This window comes from Hylobates moloch, unplaced genomic scaffold (assembly GCF_009828535.3).
Source record: "Hylobates moloch isolate HMO894 unplaced genomic scaffold, HMol_V3 SCAFFOLD_13, whole genome shotgun sequence".
In the NCBI taxonomy this organism is placed as follows: domain Eukaryota; kingdom Metazoa; phylum Chordata; class Mammalia; order Primates; family Hylobatidae; genus Hylobates; species Hylobates moloch.
The window spans coordinates 10,733,295-10,748,490 of NW_026652288.1; the positions used below are offsets into that span (position 1 = coordinate 10,733,295).

The following is a 15,196-nucleotide window of genomic DNA, read 5'->3' on the forward strand; positions in this document are numbered from 1 at the left end:
GCTTTCTATCAGAGTACGCATGTATGTATGAACATACTTATGTAACCATGCATAAGACGCTCTAACTTTGGCAGAATTGTTCTATGACACAAAGTTTCAAATTCATTATAAAGAACACCACCTCTGATATCTTCTGCTGCTTTTCTATGAATTATTTGCTTGAAAATATTGTAATTATTTGTGCTAGTTGGATAAAAATGAATACATCTAAAACAAATATTCAGAGTACTCAACTGAATATGCTCAAAGTAAGAATATAAGCTCTTCTTTTATATCTTCCTATGTAGTGCTGGTCATATTACTGTGGAGTAATCAATAACTTTCAAATAAATGATAGCTAATTAATTACAAGCCAGCTCCTCAGCAGCTTTCCCTAGCTATGTAAGTCTTTAAACAAGCTAAAATTACCGAAACTATTAAATAATCTATTTTTGGAACATTATTTACTTTTTAAAGGATTTAACTTTTTGAGCTCCTGTGGTGCCTTTGGTAAAATATCAGGCACTTTACAAATGTTGTCTTGTTAATATTAACAAAAATCCTACAAAGATGGTAGCATTGTATCTACTTGATAAAGAAAATGAAATTCAAAAAAGGTAAATAATCAGGCCAAGATAGCATAGCTAATAAGTGGCAGTGGCAAAAATCAATGCAGGTCTATTAGACTCCTATGGCAATGTACTTTCCATTATTCCTTCTAGTGATCAGGTTCTCCATGGTTTTAAATACTACATCTATCTTAAGCAAAACTCTATTTTCCCTTAATAAAAATATACAGGCTAATGAACTAGTCCAGTTTAATTGCTTTTGGCTACTACTGCATTACAATAATTTGAGCACACCAGTTATTATATGCTAATCAGAAATTTTTGCTGCCAGTTATATGTCCTTGATAAATAAAAACAAAATTACATAATATATATTTTAAACAGATCCACAGAACAATAATAAAACAGATACTTGGTAGAAGAAAGGTTGGGAACTTCTCTCTTGGGTAGATGTAGTACTCCAAATGCTAGGTAGGATATGACTATATTTAAACTTTGCGAGAGTGATGAGTTTTTCTCAGTTTTTCAATATATCTGACAACATCAACATACCTCTTGACTTTCCTATTTGAAACAAAACAGAAAACACATTAAAATATTTAAATGATGGTTATATTCTGTAAAATTCCTAAAACACAAACCATAACAAAATTATCCAACCTAATGCTTTAGTTTTCATAAGTCTGAAGAAAAAATGTTTAGCATCATCATTTATGTGTATGTGTATATACATGTATGATTTGCATTCATTTACAAATTATAGAAGTCAATTTTCTAAATGTTATTATAGTTGTTTACAAACTTATTCTATCACTTTTGGCACTCAATTAAGCCTAAAGCCATGTAGAAGTCCTCTTTGTATTAGCCATCATGTCTTGAATAATGATACTATTCACATAAATCAATCATTGCAATGCTACGTTAAACTGTATTACATAGGGAATGCCATCTCATGATTTTAAAAGGAGCATCAAATTAGCTTTTTAAAAACATACATATTTAAACATGCAACTAAAATAACTACAGCAGTAAAAATGTATACATACTTCATTTTTCCTTGATTGTATTGAATCATTTTCTCTACAAGATGGAGAGTCACTTAATAATCTACATGGAAGGGGGCAGAAAATAAATTTTTTCATTTCATTTTAATCTATGTGCTGTTTTATTCAAGTTATTCTCAGACTTAAATATCAAACACAGATTTCTCTCTTTTCACTTCAACACATTATTTACAAATAAAGCAATATTTTTCCCTCAAGACATTTGTATCATTTTCAATAATTTAAAATGCTAGGGCCAGGCGTGGTGGCTCACGCCTATAATCCCAGCACTTTGGGAGGTCAAGGCGGGCAAGATCACCTGAGGTCAGGAGTTCCAGACCAGTGTGACCAACATGGTGAAACCTTATCTCTACTAAAAAAAAAAAAATTACAAAAATTAGCTGGGCATGGTGGTGGACATCTGTAGTACCAGCTACTCGGGAGGCTGAGGCATGAGAATTGCTGGAACCCGGGAGGTGGAGGTTGCAGTGAGCCGAGATCGCACCACTGCACTCTAGCCTGGGCGACGAAGTAAGACTCCATCTCAATCCATCCATCAATCAATCAATCAAATGCTAAACTTTTCTTGCCTTTCCCTCTTACAGGATAACTAGTCTTTAATTTTGTTTGCACCAGACTCACTAAATGAAACTATATTTCCCACCACGTCTTATTATTATCTCATTTTTCTTTCTTTTTTTAATCTGTCACCCAGGCTGGAGTATAGTGGTACAATCATAGCTCCCTGCAGCCTCGAACTCCTGGGCTCAAGTAATCCTCCTGCCTCAGGATCCCAAGCAGCTGGGAGTACAGGCGCATGCCACTACACCCGGCTAATTTTTAAATTTTTTGTGGAGAAACAGTCTTGCTGTGTTGCCCAGGCTGGTCTTGAACTCCTGGCCTCAAGTGATCCGCTCACCTCAGCCTCCCAAAATGCTGGGATTACAGGCGTGAGCTGCCCGTAATAGTAACTGTTTTCTGTAACTATTTTATTCTTCTACACCATCTTCTAGAAAAAGACATCTCTCCTCCTTTTTAAGGATAACATGTCTTTATCTCTGGGTCTTAAATATATAAATCATCACTTCTATTTTACTATCAATTTCTCTCAACTGTGTTCTTCCTTATTGTCTACACCATGGTTGTGTTTTTCCTGGCACTGATACCCTCATTTTGGTCAGCATGACAATAGTTTTTAGAATATTTTCATTACTAGGGTGACCAACTCATCCTGGTTTGCCTGGATTTTTCCTGGTTTTGGCATGAAAGTCCCATGCCACATCCTAGGAAAACCCTCAGTCCTGGGCAAATTGCAATGGTCATTCTGATCATGACACACTACACACACGGATATACTATAAGTTTGTCAAAAATATGTTTCTCAAATATCTTTAATGCCTCATTCAACTATTGAACAGCTTTCAGTGACTTCCCAATGCCAGGCGGTCAAAAGCCCCTTAGCAGAGCACACAACAATCATCTGTTGATTATTCTTCCCCAAAACTCACTTTTTTTTTTTTTTAAGACATGGTCTCATTCTGTCGCCCAGGCTGGAACAGCTCATTCCAACCTTGAACTCCTGGCCTCAAGTGATCCTCTCACCTTAGCCTCCGAGTACCTGGGATTACAGGCGCAAACCACCACATCTGGCTTTTTCTTTTTTGTTGTTGTTGAGATGGAGTTTCGCTCTTGTTGCCCAGGCTGGCGTGCAATGGCACGATCTCGGCTCAACCACAATCTCCACCTCCTGGGTTCAAGCGATTCTCCTGCCTCAACCTCCAGAGTAGCTGGGATTACAGGCATGTGCCACCATGCCCAGCTAATTTTGTATTTTTTAGTAGAGACGGGGTTTCTCCATGTTGGTCAGGCTGGTCTTGAACTCCTGACCTCAGGTGATCTGCCTCCAAAGTGCTGGGATTACAGGCATGAGCCATCGTACCCAGCTTTTTTTTTTTTTCTTTTGTAAAGACAGGGTTCCACTTTGTTGCCTAGGCTGGTCTAGAACTCCTGGGCTCAAGCTATTCTCCCACCTCAGCCTCCCAAAGTGCTAGGATTACATGTGTGAATCACCACACCCGGCCTCAACATATTTTCTCATCTTACATCTGATACTCACTTCAGTTAACCAATATTTATTGAATGATCTTGTGTCAGACTTTCTGCTAGATGCAGAGATTACAGGCAAGAAAACCATAGTCTCATAGAGTCCTCCAAACTGTAATGACATAGTAGCACCTGCTCTATGTTTGAGTGCTACTGGACTCAATGTGAGTGCTCTGCTCCCAGTGTATGCTCATATTCCAAACATTTGCTTCCACTATTCAACACCTCACAACTGTCCCCTAACCTCCCCATATTTCAGCCACTCAAAACCTTTTCTTGTTAGACTTGGCTAAAATGCCGCCTCTTCCCAGAGGTCTGACCTATTTCTCCCTACTCCCACCCCAAAGAGATGACTTCTATTTTTCTTCTGAACCATCCCAGATTCTCTTAGCATCTTTCTTAAGGCAACTGTCACATTTTACCCTTCTTTATGACTATATAATTCTCTTATATCCTTCATGAGATGACAAGCTTCTTCAAAAATAGGTATTTGTTTTTACTGTATATCCCCAAAAGAATGTAGAATGGTGTCTTGCAATAACTTATAAATGAATAACATATAACATTCAGAAATAATAAAATAAAATTAAGAATTCTTCTGATGATAGTCCTTTTGGAAAAAAATTAATACTTTATCTTCTATAATTGAGTCTCAAAATAAGACATTTTATAGCTAGATTCTAAAAACAGTAAAATTTAACAAATAATAAACCACATACAAATTTTCTCTATAGTAGGTAAATCCTATGAAAGGCAGCTGATTTCCAACAAAAGCTTTAGGAATTGGGAAGGTTTCTACATCTCCTTTGTCTTCTTCAATGTCATCGAAATTGCTGCTGTCTATGTCACTGCTGAGTTCAGGTACTACAGGAGCTGCCGCTATTAAAAGAAAAGAAATAAATTATTTCATTCACAACCAAAATATATAAACCATTCTATTTTATTATGATGTATTATTTATTATTTAATAACACTATATAAATTTGTAGCAGCGCATTTGCCATTTTATTAACAGAATTAAAATTTTGTAATTTATTGTTATATTAGATCAGTTTTAAATATAGATTAAACAAGGAAAGCAACACATTATTCTAGTTGTTAAAAATTACAAGCAGCAATAATTTGCACAGAATTTAGAGACCTCCATTTTCTACAATCTCGAAACAGAAATATTTCTTACCCTTAAAATGAATCAATGTCATATATACATAGTAAAAATAAGTTACTATGCTTACCGCAATATTTAACAGAATATGGTCTCCATAAATAAATTGTCGATTTGTCAAGTCAAACACATTTAAATTAAAGGACTGCATTCCCTTGATTCTGAAAATTATTGAGATCTACAAAGCTTAACTTGGCAAATTAAGAAATGTGTAATGTTTATTATAAAAGTGTTGAGAAATACTGCTAATAGTTTGCAAAGATATTGAGGAATATTGTTATAAATATTGCCACAGAACAAATTTGAAATGAAATTTCTCAATTTAAAAATGAGTTAGCATTAAGTGTTATCAAACATGCTTGTTATTTCAAAAAAGGAGTCAACTTATGAGTTTCAGAATGTGATGGAATGAAAATATTTAGGTTTATTGACTTACTTTCTCTTATGTTATCCCAATGCCACTGATCATTCTTAAAGAAAGGATGCTGTCTGATTTCTTCCACCCCATTTCTCCCAAGTCGTACCTCCCTAAACAATGCAGTTAAAGATTGTATTATTTAAAAATTATAAAATAAAAAGATTAACTCTATGTCAACAGTTTAACCAAAATAAAGATCTCAAGTAAATTTGAGATATTTGCATTAAAAGCTTCCGCTTAAATGTTTCTCAAAAATAAGCAATCCCAAGTTACAGTATGTGATCTCTTTAGATAGATTTAAAAAACTGTAATGCACAATAAATGTCATGAAAAGTAAAATGTTTGTGTCTATAGTTTGCATCAAATGAAAGTACGTTAAGACTATCAAGTAAAAAAATTCACCTGCATGTGCCACGACTGAATGACAATAGGATATATTCAGGATAAACAGACATAGGTCTAACTTTTGGCAGAGAAGAGTTATTCAAGACTTCTCTAATAGAAATATTATTTTAAAAATATCTCCCTTTCCTAAAAAGAATGCATATATTATGTTTGAAGCTATCCATATTTATTCTGGTAAACTATATCTCTACATGTATATTAAAGTTATCATTCTGCATATATGAAAAATGTTACAAAGAATTTCATTCTTTGACCCTCTAAGTCTTCAGTGAAGACTGTATGGAAATAGAGAGCATTTGTGTTATACAAGGCCCTGGAGCTATGTTTAACATAAATAGGAAAACTGTAGACCTTAAGGGGAAGTGCTCCTAGCCATATTTATGGCATTAACTCGTTTTCAAAATATCAGTTTTCCACCTATAATCATTCCTTAGATTGCACAACCCTGCCCCATGACTACTAATTCAAATCTTTCATGAATAACACTCCTTTCATTAACATAAAACAGGTGTACCCTGTTGTACAATTTATCATCCAGCACAAATTATGACCATCCCTACCAATCCCGCTCAGTGCCCACATCAAACATCATACAGGCTGTGTTCTTCTTCCACCCTATCCTCTTAGAAAGAGGCGTCTCTCCTTCTTTTCAAAGATAACATCTCATCTCCAGGTCTTAATATATAAACTGTCATTTCCATTTTACTTTGAGTTTATCAGCATCGACTGCTCGTCAATCATGTAATTGACAGGTATTAAAGTTTTATTCTACAAATAATTGACAAATAAAAATAATTATACTCTTCGATAAAAAAAGAAAAACATTTTATAATGTTCAGTTTGACGAGAGGAAAACAACTTTGTTAATGGAAATACATACTGATGTAACTTCTCTGGGGATCAATTTTGTAACATCACTTAAGTTTAAAATGTGTATCCCAGAATTCCACCTTTAAGATTTTATCCTATAAAAAGTATGCAGAGATGAATGTGTGAGGATAGTCACTGCAGTAATGCTTGTAACAAATTAATAAGCAATAAGATGTGCTGAGGAATCTTAGCATATTAGAGCTAGAAATGCCCTTAGTTATGTAATTTGAGCCCACTGTTTTATGGATGAGTAAAATTATTTCCCAAAAAAGTAAAAATAATTTCCCCAAGATCACAAAGCTGATGTGTAAGTTTGAACGAGGGTGTAAGCACCCTCTTGTATATGTTGGTCCTTTGACAGGATGACTCCTATCACAAATATAAAATGGGACACTAGAAAAAAAATGGAATGGAGTGAACAAGGAAGAGAAATCAAATAGTTTTCTAGCTTCTCTTTTGGGGGCAGGTTTTCACACCTTTGTTCATCTATTTTGTTTTTAAAAGTATAGAATTTCCAGGATAGTCTTGCTCATATTCAAATGCAAATTAAAAAGGGTTGGGAAGGAAGCACTCTCAAGTCTAACACAAATAGTTTTTAAGATTATAACCTTATATACACAAAATACTCTCAAAAGTTACATAAGAGTAATATGGAATAACCAGCTTGGAGGATAAAATGTGAACAATACAAAAGTTTTATTTCTTTCAAATCCATTGTTTTACCACGTTCTATTTTTTCCTTTTTAGACATGAGGGTTAAGGTTAGAGTTCAATTACAACTGGGCTGTACACACATAACAACAAGGTAGCCCAACACCAGGCTTAGCAGAAGGAAAAGGTTAACCCAGAATTAGATGCTACTTGGGTAATGAGAGGCAGACTGATTTCATATGTTAAATAGCTAGGTATGCTTTTATTTCTACAAATTTAACATAAAAGGGCTTCTCTACAAAGAAATTCAATGTACATTACCTATCTGTTAAGAAAGCACAGATGAGATTCTTTGCGTGTTTGGAAATTTCTGCATCTTCAGGGAAAGACAGTGAATTCTTATGATCCATAATTTTGCTATATGTTCCTACAAGTGAATCCGCATAAAATGGAGTATCCCCTAAAATTTCAAGAAAGATGATACTGAACGTAACAGAGAATGCAAAGGAAACACTTTTCACCTAATATTTAAATATGTTAAGTTTAAATTTGCCACATGCAGGGAAGAACAAATATTCTATGGGCACAGAGTCCCAGTCAAAACAACAGACATATTGTTATATTCTAAAACAAAGAATATATTTAAGTTTTAAATATATTCTTTATCACCACCAATATATCACCACCAATGATCCCTCATCCCTTAAAAGCAAAATAAAATCAATGATAACTCCAGAATTTGTTGAGTTTTTTTTTTTTTTAACTTGAGAGGAAATTTTTGTTTTATTATTATTATCATACTTTAAGTTTTAGGGTACATGTGCACAATGTGCAGCTTTGTTACATACGTATCCATGTGCCATGTTGGTGTGCTGCACCCATTAACTCCTCATTTAGCATGAGGTATATCTCCTAATGCTGTCCCTCCCCCCTCCCCCCACCCCACAACAGTCCCCGGAGTGTGATGTTCCCCTTCCTGTGTCCATGTGTTCTCATTGTTTAATTCCCACCTATGAGTGAGAACATGTGGTGTTTGGTTTTTTGTCCCTGCAATAGTTTACTGAGAATGATGGTTTCCAGTTTCATCCATGTCCCTACAAAGGACATGAACTCATCCTTTTTTATGGCTGCATGGTATTCCATGGTGTATATGTGCCACATTTTCTTAATCCAGTCTATCCTTGTTGGACATTTGGGTTGGTTCCAAGTCTTTGCTATTGTGAATAGTGCCACAATAAACACACGTGTGCATGTGTCTTTATAGCAGCATGATTTATAGTCCTTTGGGTATATACCCAGTAATGAGATGGCTGGGTCAAATGGTATTTCTAGTTCTAGATCCCTGAGGAATTGCCACACTGACTTCCACAATGGTTGAACTAAAGAGAGGAAATGTTTTACTGAATAGTCCAAGAGAAAGATTTCCTATGTGGGGTCAGATCAGTCAGGGTCCTTTAATGCTTGGGCTGGATCAGCATTTTGAAATCACTCTCTAGAGGTATGTTATACAACACAGTTGCCACTAGCTATAGGTGGCAATTTAAAGTTAAAATGAATTAAGTAAAATGAAAAACACAATTTCCTAGTTATACTAGCCACATTTTAAGTCATGTTGTAACCAATGGTTACCACACTGGACATCACATATTTAAATCATTTACATTATGATAGGCCAGACAGGGCTGCTGCAAGGGTTAAACCAGCTCTATTATTTTACATAAGAGGAAGTCAGGCCCAGAGAGACAGACTGTGACTAGCTTAAAATGACATATAGCTAGAGTTGAAAGAGGGCAGAAATGGTCTCCCCATGCAGTGTTCTTACTAATGACTGTAATAGATGCACTGAAGCAAGTATAAAGATGGAAAATGTTGAAGGCACCATTTTGGCCAGTACTCAGCTAAAGCCACAAGTGTTACAGGCTCTGCCACTACACCTACACTACAAGTAACTTTAATGAAAACCTGACTTTCCCAAATCAGCCAATCCAAAACTTCAAAAAATGTCTTCAGGTAGTTATTTTTTGTTTGTGTCCAAAGAAAGGTGGAGGGGAGCGATGAATTCAAGATTTTATTTTTTATTTTTTAATTTATTTTTTAACTTTTTAAACTTTGTGTTAAAAAATTTTTATTTATTTTAATTTTACTCTTTTGTTATTACTTTTTTAGACACAGTATCTCATATGTTCCCCAGGCTGGCCTTGAACTCCTGGGCTCAAGTGATCCTCTTGCCTCAGCCTCCTGAAAAGCTGAGCTAGCACCACCCAGCCTGGCAGTCATGAGAATTTAAATGGCCTCTTCATCAAATAAGCCAAATTACTTCCTCTAAAGTACCTTATTTTGTAAATCCCTAGGAAAGCGTGTCTAGGCAAAAAAGAGAATATATTCTATTTTCAAAAGATTACAAGACACAACCTAGGCCAGAGATGAGAGAACAGACAGCTACATGGGACCATCTGATGTGTACAAACAGACTCACTTTGAAAGGCCCAAAATAGAGTAGGTCATACTATGACATGAAACAAAGCATAACAAGATCAATGCTACATACACAAGGCAGTCATCAAGAGAAAGCAATTTATGCCACAAAAAAGTTCAAGAGTAATTATTATTTAAATTTGCAATTTACCAAAAATTTCTGATTTTTTAGCAATAACCATAGTCTTTTATCATACAAGTTTTACACTACCATTTCTTTTAGGCTCACCTTTTAGAAAATATATTCTCTAATTCTAAAAAGTATATTTTTAACTCTAATTAGTTCCGTATTATGTTATTAGCCTTGACATACTTGCCTTGGAAAGTGGATTTAACTACATTTTCAACCCTCATCCCCATGCTATGTCACTGGCTTCCTTAGCCAGAAGGTATTAGTATTTTTATGACCCCAGTACTTAGAAATGGGGAACCTTAGGAATGAAATCTATGATGTAAAGAAAGTTTTGAAATACTTCAGCCTTTCAAATTTTGATTTGGTCATAAAAAAGAAGAAATAACTAAATTTGTCTCTGAGTTTTCTAAAACTGAAATGTTATTATAAAATATATTTATCTTGATAATCAAATGGTAAACACTATATTTATAATTTATTTCACGAGAATTACAAACAATATATATGCAAGTAGTAAATGGAAGGAATACAGTTGTTTACGAAATCAATTATGTAATTACATAAACTAGAGATTTTTACTTCTCTGCTACTATTGGGACAAACATTTAGTCTTATATTTAAATATTATAACAAATATGATTGATCAAGAAAATCTTAGAGGGCTAGGTGTGGTGGTTCATGCCTAAAATCCCAGCACTTAGGGAGGCTGAGGTGGGAGGAACACTTGAGGTCAGGAGTTTGAAACTAGCCTGGGCAACATGATGAGACCACTCTCTACAAAAAATGAAAAAAATCAGCCGGGTTTAGTGGCATGTGCCTGTAATCCTAGCTACTCGGGAGGCAAAATGGGATGATCACTTGAGCCTAGGAGGTCAAGGCTGCAGTGAGCCGTGTTCATGCCACTGTACTCCAGCCTGGGCAACAGAGCGAGACCCTGTTTCAGAAAAAAAAAAAAAAAAGAAGGAAAATCTTAGAATGAAGGCCCACTGAAGCTGTAAAACTTGCTTCTTGTTCTAATATTTTCTTAATTCAAAAATGTCTGCTGGAGAAATATTTCCTGGTGATATATTTTTAATTCTTTATACATTCTACTTATTCTATCTAATCACCATGCCAGTATCAGGCTTGGTATTAATTTTCCAATTAACAGTCTGCCCTATCAGATACTACTAATTCAAAGTTTCCAGAAATCCAATTCTTCTCTATGACAAAGGCAATTAATTTCCTTATATTCTCAAATTCTTGACTGAAATAAAGTATTATAAGAAGCGTTTTGAAAAAAGAAGTTAAAATATTTACTTACCCACTAGCATCTCATAAAGGAAAACACCTACAGACCACCAATCACATTCTCGCCCATAGTAACCATCACCCCCTTGTGATTTCAGAACCTCAGGTGATATATAATCCGGTGTTCCAACTGCTGTATCACAATGTACCATGCCTGTCTGCATGAACAGGAGAGATAAAGAAAAGACAGATCAGTGTAAAAACACACACTTATAAATGCAATGAATCCATTTATTACTAGATATACAGTGATTACATATTGCTACCAACAGAACTTCACTGCTGACATGACTTCAGGATACAGAGAATAAATACAATGGAAAATGCATTAAAATGCCTAAATTACGGGAGATAGGAATAAATTGAACTCTAAAATACAAGAGGCTTCCTCAATGAAAGAAGGAAAAGGTTTGGTAAAACGGAGATTCCATGCAAATCAACAACTTTTCTTTTTCTTATTTCTTACACTATAGTTATAAAGTTAGTACAAAATGTGGTCTTAAGGACGCTGACCTAGGAAAAAGAATCATTAGAGAAAGGAAGCTTTCATATTTCCAGAATAAACTGAAGCAATTAAGATAACAAAGAGCCCCAGTTTGGAGGCTGAATAAAGAATTGGCTCTTGTATTACCAAGAAAAAAAATGAAGAAATAGATCAAATGTTTAAATTAAAAGATCTTAGAAGTGTGAAAGCTATACTTCCAAGCTATGTATTTAGAAATATGCAGCTGTGGCATCAATATATTTGGCAAGATGATTTTTAAAAACCACTTATCTGTGTTTAGTTTCAGTAGATAATAAAATAATCCCTCCCTGATGTCTTTTTGACAAGTACAATAACCATTATAGGGGTGTGTGTGTCTGCATGCTGCAAAATTAAATGACTAGAGAAGTGTGGTGCTAAATGGTATTTCTTTACCTCTAGCTCTGTCCAACTTGCAATGATTTGAGAGATTAAGTGCCGTTTATTTCCTTTACCTGCCCAGTAAAGAGTGTGTTGCCCACATTCCTCATAAGGAAACTATACAAACTACCTAATACTGAGTATTATGGCTACCTTGAGAAAAGGAGGTTGAACACATTTTGTAAACCTAATTTATGTAACTTTATATAAAACATGTTATAGAAAAAATCTTTTCATTCATTCTCAAATTGGCAGAACTAACTCAATGGCTTTATTTTCCCACATATATAGCCAATAGAGAATAAAAGCTATTTTAGCATGAATAGAAATTTAAAAATAAATTTTGTGGAAATAATTGAGCAAACCATGGGAGTAACACTTTATGTGGATTACTACAAAGGACAAATTATGAACAAGACAGTGCCTGACTTCAAAAGGCAGAATATACAATTAATTTTTATCACGGACTGTCCTATAGTCTAGACTTCTGTTGGGGGAAAAAATTAACAGAGGCTTATTAGGTTAAAGAAAATTTCCTTATTTCACATACATCCACAGAAATTAAGCTTTTAAAAAATTATATGAGACTTAGCCACTAAAACCAACTTACTGGAGACACACACACACACAAACACACACACATGCAACCAAAGGAAAAATTACTTAGCATTCAAAGGTTCAGAGGAAGGAGAAGAAAGGGCAAGATAAGAAAGAATTGGCATAAAGTTAGGCTGTAAAGGACGGATAAGCTAGGGTTTAAAGGAGAGAGGATGGTATGACAGGTTAGATAGAAAAAAAGAGCATAAAGAAACACGAACAACCTGGTATAAACTTGTTAAAGAAATGCAGTGAAATCCAAATCAACTAAATGTAAAGTTCCACACAATGAAGACTGGAAGGATAAGCTGCATATCAGTGTGACTAACCACTTGCAGAATAAATACTTGGGTAGGACTAAAGATTTTTATTGCTTATACACTATTATATTCTATATAGTAATTACTAATAGTAAACTATATTCACATACTAAACTATGTGAATAACACTCGGCTTTTGGAAAATTAATGTTCTAACCATAATTTTTGGGTAGCATACTGAAGTTTTTAAAACAAACATTTGAAAATGATATTTAAAAATACTTAAAAAGTGTCTTATGTGGAAGCCCTCAAATTATATGAATATGACATCTAGATTTATAACAAGTCTCTAACCCTGTTTAAATGAACTGTGAGAAGGATAAGTAAACAACTAAAGAGATTAGTTTACCAACAGTGGGTGGGTGGGCAAAGGATAGAAAGAAGGGAGTAATGGGAACAGGGTATGGGAATATGGAGCAATTGACTCTTCTCTGAGCATACATTTTGTATAGCTCTATCTCCTAAAACCAGAGGAAACTTCACGTATCCAAAAAAAAATAAACATTAAAACCAATCAGGATGTGGGGGGAACTCTAAATGGAACACAAAAAAAACAAGAAATGAACTTGTTTTATAAATAAACATAACCACATTAGAGAAGGTAGAAAGAAACAAACTAAACTAGGTAACTCTGGAAAATAACATCTTAACAGGATACTGTAAGACTAATTAAAAACAGAAAGAAGTATATAAAAATCATGTATTTTGGTTAGCAAATCTGTTTATCACAGGGGTAAGGACTGACAATTCTGAAATAATTTTATGTGTATACTAGGGTTGAACTGGTAAGTAAATATATTGCAGATAATGAAAGCTGAGAGTTTTACTGTTCACGAAAGAAATTACAAAAAAGAAAGGAGGGAGACTAGAATAAACCCAGTGGTGCTGGACTTGAATCAGAGTTATCAGTATGAGCTCCTAATTTTTAATATGCTATATATACAGACATATACAAAATTAAATATAAACATTTGTGCATGTGGCTTATGGTTTAGTACATTTAGTATACACAATATATACCCCCTAACTCTGTCAGCTGGCAGGGCCTAGAAGTGATGACAGTCCGGAAGCAATGAGCACATCTAGCACCCAATTATTGATTTATAAATACCATTCTTTAATAAAAAGAATCAGAGCTTCCTGGAGAAGTAGGTGATTCCAGAGGTGAGACAGAGAAAATAGAAGACAAGTCTTGAACATTGTATAGTGTCAAAAAATAAGAAAATGCTCTAAAAGGGGGATATGTGGAAAGGACAAACAAGCCAACCTAAGGAGCTTTCACAAGATGGCAAACTTTGGACTGAGTTTCAAAATACGAATAAGAATTTTCCAGGCAGATTTTTAGACAGCATATATGTAGGCCAAGAATCATGATATATCATAGTACAGAAAGAACTACATGTAACTCAAGACTTCTAAGCCATAAAGTACTGTCAAATGATAGAGAACAGGGTACAAAAGCAGGCAGGGGGTCATATCAGAAGAAACTTCATGTGACAAGCTAAGGAGTTTGAACTTAATTCAGTAGATGACAGAAATCTACTGAAGGGTATTAAGCTGGAGAGCCAGATAATCAAGTATGCATTGTCAAAAGGTTTCTCAAATTATTTTATTTTAAATGTATCAGATTAAATGTGTATTTTCTAAATATATTTGATGTGTTATCACGGTCAAAAAATATCATAAATCGAGATAACTTACTGAAAACACAAAACTGGTCAATCAGAAATCTTGGAGTTGGTCTAAAAACAACTGAAATGCTTCCTATAAAGGTGGAAAAAAAACTGTAAATGGAATTTTTGATCAACAGAATCACTGAATGCTTCTGTTTTAGGAAATTCTTCTCTTTTCAGTAAATTCAGTGTTTTCAGTAAATTCTCTGAATTTATGATTTTTTTTGTCTATAATACATCAAATACATTTAGCAAATACATATTTAATATGATACATTTAAAATAATCTGAGAAATCTTTTGAAAATGCATGCCTTTTTTAAAAAAAATTACTTAAAAAGAAAAGCTACCAGTTAGCTTTTAAAAAATTATAGCCTCTATTTAGTTAAATGGTATATGCCAGAATATTAATGGATAAAAATCGTCTTCAGGTAATTTTTTTTTTCCTTCAGGTATTTTTTTTTTTTTTTTTTTTTTTTTTTTTGAGACAGAGTCTCACTTTGTCACCCAGGCTGGAGCGCAGTGGCACGACCTTGGCTGACTGTAACCTCTGTCTCCTGGGTTCAAGCGATTCTCCTGCCTCAGTCTCCTGAGTAGGTGGG

The 15,196-nt window shown here is 34.4% G+C and overlaps 1 protein-coding gene across 1 annotated transcript in view; it reads right to left on the reverse strand.

The window, feature by feature from the left end:
- ROCK2 (Rho associated coiled-coil containing protein kinase 2) overlaps window positions 1–15,196 on the reverse strand; it is a 166,814-nt gene that overhangs the window by 37,609 nt on the left and 114,009 nt on the right. The window contains exons 6-11 of the mRNA XM_032172219.2: window positions 11,115–11,259; window positions 7,525–7,663; window positions 5,296–5,387; window positions 4,414–4,573; window positions 1,595–1,655; window positions 1,101–1,112 (exon numbers count right to left, since the gene is read on the reverse strand). Of these exons, the coding sequence (XP_032028110.1) occupies window positions 1,101–1,112; window positions 1,595–1,655; window positions 4,414–4,573; window positions 5,296–5,387; window positions 7,525–7,663; window positions 11,115–11,259 (609 nt within the window). The remainder of the gene's footprint in view (window positions 1–1,100; window positions 1,113–1,594; window positions 1,656–4,413; window positions 4,574–5,295; window positions 5,388–7,524; window positions 7,664–11,114; window positions 11,260–15,196) is intronic.